General features: G+C 40.4%; 1 protein-coding gene across 9 annotated transcripts in view; it reads right to left on the bottom strand.

The window, feature by feature from the left end:
• The window catches only part of ADGRB3 (adhesion G protein-coupled receptor B3), an 889024-nt gene that overhangs the window by 519607 nt on the left and 353484 nt on the right, over positions 1-15933 (bottom strand). For all 9 annotated transcript variants that reach the window (XM_056565824.1, XM_056565820.1, XM_056565821.1 and 6 more), the window contains one exon: positions 1391-1555. In XM_056565824.1, coding sequence (XP_056421799.1) covers positions 1391-1555 — 165 coding nt within the window. The remainder of the gene's footprint in view (positions 1-1390; positions 1556-15933) is intronic.

The raw sequence follows: 15933 nt of genomic DNA, 5'->3' as shown, positions 1-15933 counted from the left end.
AGAACTATACAACTTCCTCTAGAGCATACAGAAGCTGATAAGTACTGGAAGGATTAGGATTTTTAAATAGAAGTAATTTACAGTTGATTTGAAAAAAAAAATGATTTCCACCTAGTACCCCTTTAAAAATGGTGTGTGAAGAAAGCCATAAAGTGAAACAATTTGCCTTAATTTTGCACTGTCATTATGGTTAAAAATACCCTTGGGGTGTTAAATTGTAAGATATCTATTTTCCATTGCTTGTGTGTTGGTTGCCATGGAAATGTTTTGCACAGTTTTTGCCATCTACACCCTGTTATCTTTAGCTGCATGTCATAATTACTTTCAGCCTCATCTTAAACCATTCTCTTTCTTTCAGTCCACATTTTTAATATAAAACTTAAATATTATCTGTAATGGAAACATCGGGTTCTATCAGATTACAGTTGATTGTGATATTGACCATTCATTCATGTCCAACGTTGCGATTTAACCGCATATACATTAAATTATGTTAAATCATGCCAGGCTCAATGCACTGTGAATTAAATGGCAATTTTTTATTATCAAATAAATGTGATTTGACCTTTGACAATAGGACTATAATATTCATGTGTTAATTTAAAACACAACCTTAGCGGCAACCGATGGCCAAAGGGGAAGCCTGGATCCAGGTATCTTACTAATTATTAGCAAAAACGGATCCCTGGAGGCCAAACTAGCTGACTTTTAATAAGCCCTGTAAACCTAGAAGGAGAAGTACACATGATATCATTATTTATAGTCCTGTAGGTTAAACAGAGGTGAAATGTAATGATGATATCACTCACAAAATGTGGAAAATTTTTTTTTTATTATTATTATTATTATTTTTGCAGAGTCAACATTTTCTGATTCAGAAATGCATCTTACATCGGAATGTAATTAATGATTGTGATAATGACCCTCAAAATGGGGTTAAATCCTCGATAATTATATAAACAGGAATATGACTACATCAGAAAGTACACATGCTGTTCATTTAAATGATAGTCTAGCTCAAAAACCATAAACCACCAGAGGGGACCCCGTGTAATAAAATAATTGCAAAAAGATGAAAGGAGCTCTTTCATCTAATTTAGTACTAAATGAATACATTTATTGATGCACTTTAATATTTATCACAGATTACTTTCTTTGCCGTCCTTATACTACACCTTTACAGCAATATCAAAATGTTTCACATATTAAAATTGATGGCATTATTCTAGCTATAAAAACACAATATCTGGTGGTATGAAAAACTATTAAACTGATATATTTCCACAATGTTATTCTCTTTTCACCCATAAAAACTACATGAGATAATATATTGGATTTCATAGTGTTCTCCGTAGTCATATCATGGATTAAATGATGTCCAAATGTTTACCTGTACAATCCTGATTGTGACATTCTCTCGTCTCACTATAAGGTCCTTTGCAATCCGAGCCGCCGTGGGATGCTGGTGAACACTCTCTTTGTCTTTTCTGCGTGCCATTGGAACATGTTACTGAGCATTGGCTCCAAGCGCTCCATTCCTGCCACAGGCCATCAACTGGATATGATACAAGCAAACATAGAAGGCAATGAATACAACAGCTGACATTTCAGCCAGGATTTCTTAAATGATTACCCAACAAAACAGAACTATAGAGACACACAATATAAACTGACTGAAGCGCTTCCTATGATTTCATAGTAAACTGTTGGAATACACTGGAAAAAAATATTGTTTTGTAGTCCAACATAAAGGATATGTTTAGTTGTAACAATTCAAATGTGGAAGATGACAGCTTTATCAAAGTTAAAAATGTAGGTCTAGTCTCAAAAAGCATTTCTGGAATCACTTTACATTAACCCCTTAAGGACCAGGGGTTTTTCCGTTTTTGCACTTTCATTTTTTCCTCCTTACCTTTAAAAAAAATCATAACTCTTTAAATTTTGCACCTAAAAATGGCTTATTTTTTGCATCACCAATTCTACTTTGTAATTACAGCAGCCATTTTACCCAAAAATCTACGGCAAACCGGAAAAAAAAACATTGTGAGACAAAATTGAAAAAAAAAAAAAGCCATTTTGTAACTTTTGGGGGCTTCCGTTTCTACGCAGTAAATGTTCTCTTTATTCTGTAGGTCCATACGATTAAAATGATACCCTACTTATATAGGTTTGATTTTGTCTTACTTCTGAAAAAAATCATATCTACATGCAGGAAAATGTATACATTTAAAATTGTCACCTTCTGACCCCTATAACTTTTTATTTTTCCACATATGGGGCGGTATGAGGGATCATTTTTTGAGCTATGATCTGAAGTTTTTAGCAGTATCATTTTTGTATTGATCGGACTTTTGTATTGATCGCTTTTTATTCATTTTTTCATGAATTTTTTTGCGTGTACGCCATTGACTGTGCCGTTTAATTAACAATATATTTTTATAATTCGGACATTTCCGCACACGGCGATACCACATATGTTTATTTTTATTAACACAGTTTTTTTTTTTAAATGGGAAAAGGGGAGTGATTGAAACTTTTATTAGGGGAGGGGTTAAATGATCTTTATTCACTATTTTTTCACTTTTTTTTTTGCAATGTTATAGCTCCCATAGTGGGCTATAACATTGCACACACTGATCTTTTACATTGATCACTGGTTTCTCATAGGAAACCAGGGGGTTTTCATTTGGCGATCGGACACAAGGAGGCAAGGTAGGAGACCCTCCTCGTGTCCCAGAGCTGTTCGGGATGCCGCAATTTCACCGCGGACATCCCGAACAGCCCCCTGAGCTAACCGGCAGTGATTTACTTTCACTTTAGACGCGGCATTCAACTTTGAACGCCGCGTCTAAAGGGTTAATAGCGCGCGGCAATGCAATCATTGCCGTGCGCTATTATCCATGGGTCCCGGCCATCGTGGCCCCGCATTATAGAAAGGGAAAGGATGTACCAGTGGTCCTTAACTGGCTAATTGCAGCTTGTCTATTAAATTTCTGTTTGATAGCGCGTGTTAAATGGGTACTCCATTGCGCCAGCGTTTGGAACATTTTGTGGGCATCGTGACATCACGGCCACACCCCCTCAATGCAAGCCTATGGGAGGGGGTGTGACACCTGTCACACCACCTCCCATAGACTTGTATTGAAGGGGCGTGGCGTGACATCAACCCCCGTGGCCATGACCCCCTCAGCCTGCACCCAGCATTCGGAACCAAATGTTCTTAGCGCTGGGGCAGTACCCCTTTAAAAGGATGCACTGGACCAAAGGCACATAAAAGATGGAAAAAAAATAAATATATATATATATATATATATATATATATATATATATATATATATATCTTTGTAATGTAAATTTCTACACTGTCCCATGCCAAAAATAGGCCATAGTTTCCCACCAATTTTTTCAATTTTTTCCATAGTGCACCATAAGAATACAAGCCACGTTTTCCACTGTAATACCAACCATAGTGCATCATCACAGTGGAAATTACAATGCTCCACTGCATTTACAGCCACAGGTTTCTATGATATCGCTACTCAGATTGTTAGATTATTTTGTCAGAAAAAGAGGTGTGGTGAGGCAGAAGTTAGTTGAGATGGGAATGCTACCTATCAGGCTATTGCTTCTGAGTTTGTGTTGCTTCTGTGCATAGCGGAAGGAGACATGACTTGAAGGTCCTGACATAGCATAAATTACACATATTTACTGTGCTGTTTGTGCAACTTTACAGATGAGTAGCAGTACCTGTACTAAAAGACAGATTGCCCAAGGGTCTGACACCCGGCCGCTCTTCTGCGCAATCCTGCACTTTGTTCTGCAATGTAAAGTTCTTCACATCACACATTCATATTTCCCGCAGAGAGCTGTGATTGGCCAGATCACAATGGGTGTCAGAAGTGACATTTAGGGAGATATTTCCTTAACCCGTTAACGACCATGGACGTCTAAACTTGTCCATGTGTCGTTATTGGGGTATTTTTATTATGTTTATAAAAATATATAAACATAATAAAAATAAACATGTGTGGTATCGCCGCATGTGTAAATGTCCAATTTATAAAAATCTATCATTAATTAAACCACAAGATCCATGGCATAAGCGCCCAAAAATTCCAAAGTACAAAATAGCGTATTTTTGGTCACTTTTTATACCATAAAAAAATTAATAAAAAGCAATCAAAAAGTCATATCAAAACAAATATGGTACCAGTAAAAACTTCAGATCACAGTGCAAAAAATTAGCCCTCATACCGACCCGTGCGGAAAAAAATTAAAACGTTATAGGGGTCAGAATAGGACAATTTTAAATGTATACATTTTTGTGCATGTAGTTATGATTTTTTCCAGAAGTATGACAAAATTAAACCTATATAGGTAGGGTATCAATTTAATCGTATGGTACTACAGAATAAAGATAAAGTGTCATTTTTACCGAAAAATGTGCTGCGTCGAAACGGAACCCCCCCAAAATCTAAAAAAAAGGCGTATTTTCGTATTTTGTCGTACAATGATTTTTTTTTTGTTTCGCCATAGATTTTTGGGTACAATGACTGACGTCATTACCAAGTAGAATTGGTGGTGCAAATAAAAGCTCTCATATGGTTTTTTAGGTGCAAAATTGAAAGGGTCAGGATTTTTAAAAGGTAAGGAGAAAAAAATGAAAGTGCAAAAACAGAAAAAAACTTGTTCCTTAAGGGGTTAAAGTGCAACTGTCACGGATGTTAACCCCCATAAACTAGTACTAGGATGACAAAATTGTTAAAATTACAGTTCAAGCTTACCTTTTGCTGCTTTTTAGCACCTCTAATCAGGTTAAATAAAAAAAAAATTGTTAAAGTCAGCAACAGTCGGATGTCCCCTGTATGTCAGCACTGGCCCCTTATTCTTCTTATATGGTGGTGGCACATAAATAGCGCCCGTTTCCTGTGCCCAGCAGTGATGCAATGTGGGCGGCCACAGCAAACGCTCAGTCCCTATGTGTGGCGTAATGCAGTAACGGAATGAAACGGACGCCCATTCTCCTGTATACCTAGAGTGCACAGCGGTGATGTGATGCGCATGGCCAGCTCAATCTGCTACTTCATTATGCCGCCCATGGGGAAGGAGCGCTTGCTGTCAGAGCTGGCCGCCTGCATCACATCCCCACTGTACACAGGAGAACGGACACTGTTTATGCTTTTACAGTAGAAAACTTGCCATCTACATATAAGAATAAGGGGCCCATGCGTTGGGACCTGTGTGTCAATGACTTTAGTGGTCCCTGCGCTGACATACAGGGGATATCCGACTGTTGCTGACTTTTATAAAAAGCATTTTTTTTTGCCCAATTAAAGCTGCTAGAAAGCAGCAAAAGGTATGCTTGAACTGTAATTTCTAACAACTTTGTCATCTATGGGCTAGTTTATGGGGGTTAAAATCTATGATAGTTGTGCTTTAACTGAAGGTATTACTGCTCCCAACATGGAGTACACTCAGCTCCATGATGGGAGCTGTAGTACCTGCATTAATAGACAGATCGCAACAGGTGGCAGAAGTGACATTCGCTGTGATCTGTCTATTAATGGAGGTACTACAGCTCCCAGCATGGAGCTGAGTGTGCTCCATTTTGGGTGCAGTAGTGCCTGCAGTTAAGGACAGATCACAGCAGGTGTCACTCCTGACACCCACTGCAATTGTCCTGTATCATGTATAGATGCGGGGCACGGCCGCTCTTCTCTGGTCCCCTGCACTGCCGTATATATATATATATATATATATATATATATATATATATATATATGTATATATATATATACCTATTATTCATATTTCTCTCAGAGAGTTGTGATTGGCTAGAACCCTTTATCCAATCACAGCTCTCTGTGGGAAATATGAATCTGTGATATGAAGAACTTTACATTGCAAGACATAGTGCAGGATTGCACTGAAGAGCGGCCGCCTGCATTTATACATTATATAGGAGAATCACAACAGATGTCAGACCCTGGGGCAATCTGTCTATTAGTACAGGTACTACTACTCCCATCATGAAACAGTCTGGTCCATGCTGGGAGTAGTAGCACTACCTAAAAAATGTAAAATGAAAAAAAAAGTGAAAAAAGTTAAAACACACACACTTTATTATACACATTAGTAAAATACATTACAAATAAAAAGTTTAACAAAATGAATTCTAAAAAATATATTATTTTTACATTTAAATTGCCCCTTTCTAAATTTTTATTATTGTCGGCTAAATTTTTAGGTCCCCGCCGCCCACATAAATTGGTCCCTGTTTAAAAATGTATTAAAATTTTGTTACAGAAAATAAAATTTTCATTAAATAAATTTTTTTTTACTGCAAAAACTCAGTGGAATCTTAGCCTCAGAGTAATAACAAAATGGAGTAAATGAAGAAATTTGTTATTTCGAATCGAGTGGAAATTTGGATTTGGTCAGAATCGAATTTTTCATGAAATTCGGAAATTTTTTTTGATTCATCTGATTCGAGTCGCTTATCTCTACACAGCACAGTGCATGTGCTTCCAGGATACTGCACTGGCAGGACCTACAGAGCTCAAAGAACACTAGAAACATGCATTTGGACCATTAGACATACCAGTAGATTTGGGATATGTCCACATCAAGTCGATAAGATGTTAACAAAAAATAGGGCAGAATGCTACAAAAAATCTGCAGCATATTATCCACTGTGAACATACCCTAAATCACAGCATCTTAAGGTCCTACAAATATTGTACTTAGGTACATATGTATCATACAGGATGATTGGTAAATATCAGATCCCTAGAGTTAGACCTCATGATCACATATTTATAAAGCAACCTTGACCTATCAGTGTACACCCTTGGTGAACTTCCATAAGCTACATAGTACCAGTATTGTATACTATTTATTAATAGCTATGTAACCCAGACAATAATGTCATCACTTAAGCTTGACATACATTTTTGATGCATAGTTATTCCAATCTTTCCATACACAAGAAATCTACCTACAGTATATGATTTGGCAAGCCACTGTATACATTACATAGTCAGCTGATTTTGCCAAAGTCAGCACTTTTCACTTCTCTCTTATGCCTGAGCCCAGCTTAAAGGGGTAATTTAGACTTTTGAAAAAAATACTATGCTACTAGGGTGTAGGGAAAATAAAAGACAAGCCATACTTACCAACCACTGATCCCCTGCAGCACCCATTGTACTATGCCTGGTCCCCTGATCTTCTGTATTCTTCCTGCTTTAAAGGCAAGCATTTGTAGCAGGATCTGCCAGCTAACCCTTTCACTGGCTGATACTGGACACCACTATGACCAGTAATGGGCTAAGCTAGCAGGTCCTGCACCAAGTACTTATCTTGCAAGAAGAAAGAAAAAAGATTGGGAGAACAGACCCGAATGCAAGGGACCATCTGTGGACCGGGGCTAAGTAAGCATGGATTTTTTTCCCCATGCCCCAGCAGCGTATTATTTTTTTTACAATAAACTAAAATATCAATTTAACATAACATTTTGTACATGGTCAGGGGAGTGTTAAATCCACCATTCAGTAATCTAATGTGTTACAGTACATTGTCAAATAACAATTTGGGTCCTTATTTTCCCTGTTGTTGCTTGTGTTTCTTATGAAATTGAATCTTAGCCATTTAAAGGTTGTGTTATGGTCCTTTTTTGGGTCTCATATAAATATAATAATAAAAAAAAATCTTTGAGACAAATATCCCAATTTTAAGTAAAGAAATTGGTCTTCTATTAGAGTGGTCTCTTTGGTCTATAAAGGAAGCCAGGAAAGATCAACACAATCAATCAGATAATAAGGAACTGAAAAGCTGTCATAGAAAAATCTAGACTGGGTTGATGGTGTTCATATATATTTCCAATATATAATAAATATAAATATTAATTATAAATTAATTTTTACATAGCATATTTATCTATAACCAAATATAATAGCTATAAGCAATCTTATCATCCTGGGTTGTGTGTAAGAAACTCTGCTCTCTTAATATTAACACGTAAAGGACCATGGACATGTATACACGTCCAGGCTGGATGCACGTTCCGCCATTAGGACATGTCCAAGGTTCTCGTGGGTGCTGCCCAGTGCACCCATGAGATCGCGACAGGGACTTGGCTGTAACACACAGCCGGGACCCTGCTGCACTGCTGGGACCTAAGTAAACTTCGGTCCCAGCAGATTAACCCTTACAGCCGCGGTCGGAAGTGACCGCGGGCTGTAAGTGTTATGACAGAGGGAGCTCCCTCTGTCACCCCTGCAGCACCCCGCAGCGGGATCACGGGGTGCTGTGTGTGATCCCGGGGCCTGCCACACTGCCAGGACTGAAGAAAACTTTGGTCCAGGCAGTTTAACCCTTACAGCCGTGGTCGGAAGCAACTGCGAGCTGTAAGGAGTTTTGACAGAGGGAGGGGGCTCCCCATGTCTCTCTGCTGTAGCACCCACCCACGATTGCAGGGTGCTGCTGCTTACCTGGGAAGCAGGGGGTCTTTACTAGGACCCCCAGGTCTACCCCGGTTATTGCCTGTGAGGACATGCCTGAGGCATGTCCTGAAATGCTGCCTGCCAGTGTAAAACCACAGGTTGCATTTCCGTATACCATTTCTCTACTTTTACACCTATCCTCCGCAGCAATCAGGTCTGAGGAAGGTCCTCATTTGGACCGAAATGTTACAATTTTGGATTGCTTAATAAAATTCACATAGATGTGTTCACCGTAAATTGTGTACCAAGTCTTCATTTATGGTGTAAAACTGGCAGACAGCATATAAATGCAATGCTTTGGAATACTAAGTATTCCAAAGCATTAAAAAAAAGTGTAAAAAAAATATTAAATAAATAAAAGTGTAAAAAAGTGTAAAAACAATGGGGGAGATTTATCAAAACCTGTCCAGAGGAAAAGTTTCCCAGTTGCCTATAGCAATCAATCAGATCTCTTCTTTCATTTTTAACAAGGCCTCTACGAAATGAAAGAAGCGATCTGACTGGTTGCTATGGGCAACTGGGCAAAATTTCCTCTGGACAGGTTTTGATAAATCTCCCCCAATAAGTGTAAAAAAAAAGTGAAAAAAGTGTAAAAAGAAAGGGAAATTTTTTTTAAATGTAAAAAAATTTAAAAATTAAATAAAAATACATTTATTAAATAAATATAATCAAAAATACAATGCATAATGTGTAGGATCACATGGCGCACATCCGCAGAATATTACATGCTGTGGATGCCCACCAACAGTCACAATAATGAGCTATCTGCTGCGGCTGGGTAGCTTTGTGTGTCCACTCATAGCGGCGGATTTCCCACCGGCAGTCATGAGCGGACACATTAAGCTGCCCAGCCACAGAAGTGATCTCGCACTCGTGACTGCCAGGGGGCATCCGTTGTGTGAAATAAGCCGCAGATGTGCTTTGTGTGACCCTACACTGTGTCCTGTTCATACTGTAGTTCAGCAGTATGTTACAGCCACGCGTCACTACTAGCCGACCAGGGACCAATCAGAGCGGTCCATGGTCCAGCCAATACACTTGTAGGTGTGCGGTATTGTTCTGACAGCTCTGATCCTTTGCAGGCATGGGGTTGGGTCTATAATTCATATAATGATGCCCTGAAAGCCAAAGGGGGCTCCTCTTTTTCTTGGTCCTACCAGGCGGTCAGGCAACCAGATATGGCCTAAGTAGGGGTATTGCCCAGCCCGGGAAAAACAGCGTGATAAAATATGGGTGCATTTCCTCCATTTCAAAAGCGACTTACCTAAATGATGTCCCACAGATAAAGAATTTGTGGGGAAAAAAAGCTAATTTCTATTTTTTTCCACTGACTTTGAAATAATTCTAGCCACACAATAAGGGCTCAACATACTTACTTTTACCCTAGGTGAATACTTTAGGGGGTGTAGTTTCGAAAATGGGGTCACTTCTGGGGGTGCAATATTGTTCTGACAGCTAGAATGCTTTGCAAGATGAAGTGCAGCCTATAATTTGTATAGGTCCACCATGTGGCCATGCAACCAAATATGGCCTAAGCGGGGGTATTACCGAACACAGGACGAACAGCGTAATAAAATATGGGGTGCATTTTCTACTTTTCAGAGGCAATGTACAAAAAATATGTCCCACAAATGATGCATTTGTGAAACAAATTTTGAATTTTTAACACTGACTTTGTAATAATTCCTCCCAGAAAACTATGGTGTTAAAATACTCACTGTACCCCCTAGTGAATACCTTGAGGGTTTTAATTTTTGGAATGGTTCATTTGGGGGGGGGGGGGTCCTATGTTCTACCACCTTCAAATTTCTGCAAACCTTGCATAGCACATATAAAATGGATGTACTTTTAAAAAAATTTTAATTTTTAAAATTTCAAGTTAAATTGTCAGGCTTCTAATTCATTTAAAATGTTAATTAAAAACAAAAGAAATGCTTTCAAAATAAAGTAGACATCTGAAAGTATAAGTTTCATAAACTGTTTGGTCAGGAAGTATAAATATTTGCAACCTATTAGTGTTAAAATAGGAAAAAATCTTTATTTTTGAAAAAGATTTCATAATTTTTTGCATTGTAAAAAAAACTACAAATGATATTGTCTTACTTTTTCAATGTACATGAAGGACAACTTGTGACAAAAAAAAAAAACAATGTCAGAATTATCGTGATTGGCAAAACATTACTAGAGTTATTCTCTAATTAAGTCAGGCCTGGTCTTTCAGGGGCGTACAGGTTTACTTGTGTTGGTCCTTAAGGGGTAAATAATATTTCATATAATGTGATCATCTGTGGCTACATTACTGGAATGCTGCTGACAACATCCCGTATACACAATGATACTCATAGTTAGTATGGTTGAAAAAAGACATACGTCCATCAAGTCCAACCAGGGGATTGAAGGGAAGGATGTAAGGGGATAAGGGAAAGGGATGTAGTTTTATAATTCTGCATAAGCATTAATGTTATTTTGTTCCAGGAATGTATCTAACCCTGCTTTAAAGCTGTTAATTGTTCCTGCTGTGACCAGTTCCTGAGGTAGACCGTTCCATAAATTCACAGTCCTCACGGTAAAGAAGGCGTGCCGCCCCTTTAGACTAAACCTTTTCTTCTCCAGACGGAGGGAGTGCCCCCTCGTCCTTTGGGGGGGTTTAACCTGGAACAGTTTTTCTCCATATTTTTTGTATGGGCCATTTATATACTTATATACGTTTATCATATCCCCCCTTAAACGTCTCTTCTCAAGACTAAACAATTGTAACTCCTTTAATCGCTCCTCATAGCTAAGATGTTCCATGCCCCATATTAGTTTAGTCGCGCGTCTCTGCACCCTTTCCAACTCCGCAGTGTCCCTTTTATGAACAGGCGACCAAAACTGAACAGCATATTCCAGGTGAGGCCGTACCAATGCTTTATAAAGGGGGAGTATTGTGTCCCTGCCCCTCGAGTCCATGCCTCTTTTTATACATGACAATATCCTGCCGGCTTTGGAAGCAGCAGCCTGACATTGCATGCTATTCTGTAGTCTGTGATCTACAAGTACACCCAGATCCTTCTCTACCAGTGACTCTGCCAGTTTAATCCCCCCTAAGACATACGATGCATGCAGGTTATTAGTACCCAGATGCATAACTTTACATTTATCCACATTGAACCTCATTTGCCAAGTGGATGCCCAGACACTTAGTCTATCCAAGTCATCTTGTAACTTATGCACATCCTCTATAGACTGTACCGTGCTACAAAGCTTGGTGTCATCTGCAAAGATAGAAACAGAGCTGTTAATACCATCCTCTATATCATTGATAAATAAATTAAACAGCAGCGGTCCCAGTACTGAACCTTGGGGTACACCACTAATAACCGGGGACCAATCAGAGTACGAATCATTGACCACCACTCTCTGGGTACGATCCATGAGCCAGTGTTCAATCCAGTTACAAACTAAAGTTTCCAAGCCCAAGGACCTTCATCTTAAAGGAAAAATATTAATATGACTGTACATTTATTTTGCGCAGAGGGCCATTTCCATCTCTTTCAGAAGCTTGTAACACCCTTTGCAGTTAGGAGTGCAGTTAATATGTCAACAGATAACAACAGTACTTTAAGAAAATTAGCAAGAAAATTGCTTTTTTATCTTGTTTGCTTCCTCATAGACAATAAAATTCTTTTTTTTTGTGTGTGTCTCATGCTCCCAAGATAGTGCCATTGCTGAACAACAATATCTGAAGGAAATGCTGTTTTATATTTGGTTCTTTTTTTGAGGCTGTAGGGTCATAAAATTGGACTTGTGCTTAGATATCTGTCATTTTAAACCTGGATAATTATTTATAACTGGAGGTTATGATGGAACACTGTCAGTAGTGTATAGCAATAAGACACAAAAGGTCATTGCTGCTGAGCTGTCACTCCCTAAGTTCAAAATACACTGAATGTTTTTCGATCTTATGTTAATATGACTAGGCATAATGTCGCTACAGCTTAGAACAGGTGCAAAACTTTTTATGATATAAGAAATAATGCATTTCTTCATTACTTTCCCTGAATATGAAGTGAGTACATCTGCTATTGTCTTACCTAAAATAAAATACAAAACTTATTACCACATGTTGCTGTCCTAATCCATCCTCTGTAGGACCGACTGATACATGCCCTTGCCAGCTGGCCTCAATACCTAAAACAATTTCTGCAGGAAGATTATGATTATGCCCATGTGTTGTCATGGCTTTGTGCCAGTCATTTGGCCCCTTTGTTTCGAAATAGCTAGAAAGTGAACAAAGACGAATAAAACAGCTAAGCTGTTTACTCGTGTGATGCCTTTCCAGGTTATAATAAGAGAATAAGGCATGAACACTAAGTAAATAATACACATATAATAAAAAGCTCTTGCTCTAAATCTTTATGAGTTTAAGCCGAGAGTCTCTTACATTCTGAATAGGCTTCTTAGAATATAATATAAAATTGGTTGATGTTCATTTACTTGTATATCTTCAGTATCCCTCTGAATGTCACAGGAAGCCTTGAGAGTATTCTTAATAATGTATTTCTTTGCAGTTTGCCAACTCACAAAAGCCAATAAACTAATGGAATGACTCAGTACAATAGGTCAGGCTATACAAGGACTCGCTCCTATGTCTAAACTTTTTTTGTGTCAACAGTAAATACAACAGTGGCTCTTTGCATTATGCAGGATGGTGAAGTTCATTCCAAAACTAGATTTTAACTTATAAATGTGTTTCTTAAACTTTATCAAGTCACTTATTCTAAATGAAAAACGGGACCATGTTGTTGTAGATTAACATAATTTTAGTTTTAAGCACACATTCTGTTCATAGACCTAGTTGGTTAAAATGACCATTTGTGTCACGGTCCGGTCAGATGGCAGGAGGTGGATCCACTGGACCAGAGGAGAGATAGCGTGGGCCGTACCAGGGGAACAGAGTCTAAGAGATTACTGGTTTTCACCAGAGCCTGCCACAAAGCGGGATGGTCTTGCTGCGGCAGTAATCCCCAAGTCGTTCCACCCGGTAGCGACTCAACTCCTCTGGTTGCTGAGATAGACGCGGTACTGGAGGGATAGGCAGAAAAGTAGTCAGACGTAGCAATGGTCAGGGCAGGCAGCACAGGTTCTGAGGCGGTAGTCACGGGCAACGGGTCGGCAACAGGCAGGGTAACACTGGAACAACAGGGAATGCTTTCACAAGGCACAAGGCACAAAGATCCGGCAGGAGGCTGTGGGAGGAGAAGGTATTTATAGGCAGTGCACAGGTGAATGCCTAATTAAGTCCAACCAGCACTGCCTCTCACAAACCTTAACCCTTAATAACCACTTTGGGCCAGGCACCAATCACTGGTGCACTGGCTCTTTAAATCTAAGAGTCCCGGCACGCGCGCGCCCTAGAGAGCGGGGACGCACACGCCGAGATGCCGGAACGCTGCCTGGGGACACACGCTGTGAGCGCTCCGAGGCCAGCAGGGGGCCCGGAGCGCTCAGCATAACAGTACCCCCCCCCTTTGGTCTCCCCCTCTTTTTGGTACCGAAGAACTTGAGGATGAGACTGTGGTCCAGGATGTTCTCCTCCGACTCCCAAGATCTCTCTTCAGGACCGCAGCCCTCCCAGTCAACCATAAAGAATTTTCTTCCTCTAACCACTTTGGATGCCAAAATCTCCTTGATGGAGAAGACATCAGATGTGCCAGCCACAGGAGTGGGAGTGGTGATTTTAGGGGAGAAGCGGTTAAAGATGGCAGGCTTAAGGAGGGAGACATGGAATGAATTAGGGATCCTAAGGGAGGAAGGGAGATGGAGCTGATAAACCACAGGATTTATCCTCTTCTTAATCTTGTAGGGTCCTAAGTAGCGAGGACCCAGTTTGTAGCTTGGGACCCTAAAACGAAGGTCGGTCACGAAATCCATGGCGATGTGGGACCATGGGGTCTCAGGAACAGGAAGAGGTAAGAGCAATCCAGCAGGTTTCTGGCAAGGCGACTTGTCCCATGTACAGACCGCACAAGCTTGGACGTAGTCCGAGACATCCCTCTCCACGGAAGGCCACCAATATCTTTGACTCCTGGGGGACCTGCAAACAAGGAAGCGTGACCCCACTTGAGGATTTGAAGGCACTGATGAGGAGGCACATAGGACTTGCCAGGAGGAAGAGAGCGCAGGTCCACAGGAGCAACGGCAAGCAGGCGCTCGGGCGGAATAATATGCTGGGGAGTAGTCTCGTTACCCATCACATCTGAAGAGCGAGGAGGGCATCTGCCCTGATGTTCTTGCTTGCCGGACGGAAATGGATCACAAAATTAAAGCGAGCAAAGAACAGGGACCAACGAGCCTGGCATGGATGGAGCATCTGTGCGGACTGAAGATAGGCAAGATTTTTGTGATCCGTGTAAATGGACACTGGATGGATCCCTCGAGAAGATGTCTCCCCTCCTCAAGAGACAATTTGATGGCCAGCAACTCCCTGTCACCAATCGAGTAGTTTCTTTCGGCTGGGGTGAAGGTCTTGGAGAAAAGCCGCAAGTTAGGGTCCTGCCTTTAGGTGACTTCTGGGTGAGCATGGCTCCAGCACCCACGGAGTAGGCATCCACTTCCGGAGAAAAAGGCTTAGTGGGGTCCGGTCTGGAAAGTACAGGTGCGATGGCAAAAGCGGCTTTCAAGGAATGGAAGGCTTCTTCTGCTTGAGGAGGCCACGATTTGGTATTAGCACCTTTCTTGGTCAAGGCCACTATGGGAGAGGCCAGGGTGGAGAAATGAGGGATGAATTGCCTATAATAGTTGGCGAAACCCAAAAACCTTTGAATGGCACGAAGTCCAGAGGGGCGTGGCCAGTCCAGAACTGCGGAGAGCTTAGCCGGGTCCATCTGTAAACCTTGGGCGGAAATTATGTACCCCAGAAAGGGCAGACTGGGCTGCTCGAACAGGCACTTCTCGATTTTTGCGTAGAGGCGGTTTCTTCGAAGGCGTGAAAGGACTTGGCGTACATGTTCCCGGTGTTGCTCAAGGTTTGAGGAGAAAATGAGAATGTCATCAAGGTAAACGACCATGCAGGTGTAAAGCAGATCTCTGAAAATGTCATTGACAAATTCTTGAAACACGGCAGGCGTGTTGCAGAGGCCGAAGGGCATCACCAGGTATTCAAAATGGCCATCCTGTGTGTTAAATGCAGTCTTCCACTAGTCACGCTCTCTAATAGTGTTGAGCGGCATAGGCCATATTCGAATTCGCGAATATTCGCGAATATATGGACGAATATTCGTCATATATTCGCGAATATTCGTTATATTCTCGGTTTATTTTCGTATATGCGAAAATTCGCGTATGCGGAAATTAACATATGCGAAAATTAACATACCCGAAAATTCGCATATGCGAACGTTTGCATATATTAATTTTCGCATATGCGAATTTTCGCACGCCAGTCTCACAC

The sequence above is a fragment of the Hyla sarda genome, chromosome 3, assembly GCF_029499605.1.
Source record: "Hyla sarda isolate aHylSar1 chromosome 3, aHylSar1.hap1, whole genome shotgun sequence".
Taxonomy (NCBI): Eukaryota; Metazoa; Chordata; class Amphibia; order Anura; family Hylidae; genus Hyla; species Hyla sarda.
Note: the sequence above shows the minus strand (reverse complement) of the source record. Positions and strands in the feature narration are given on the sequence as shown.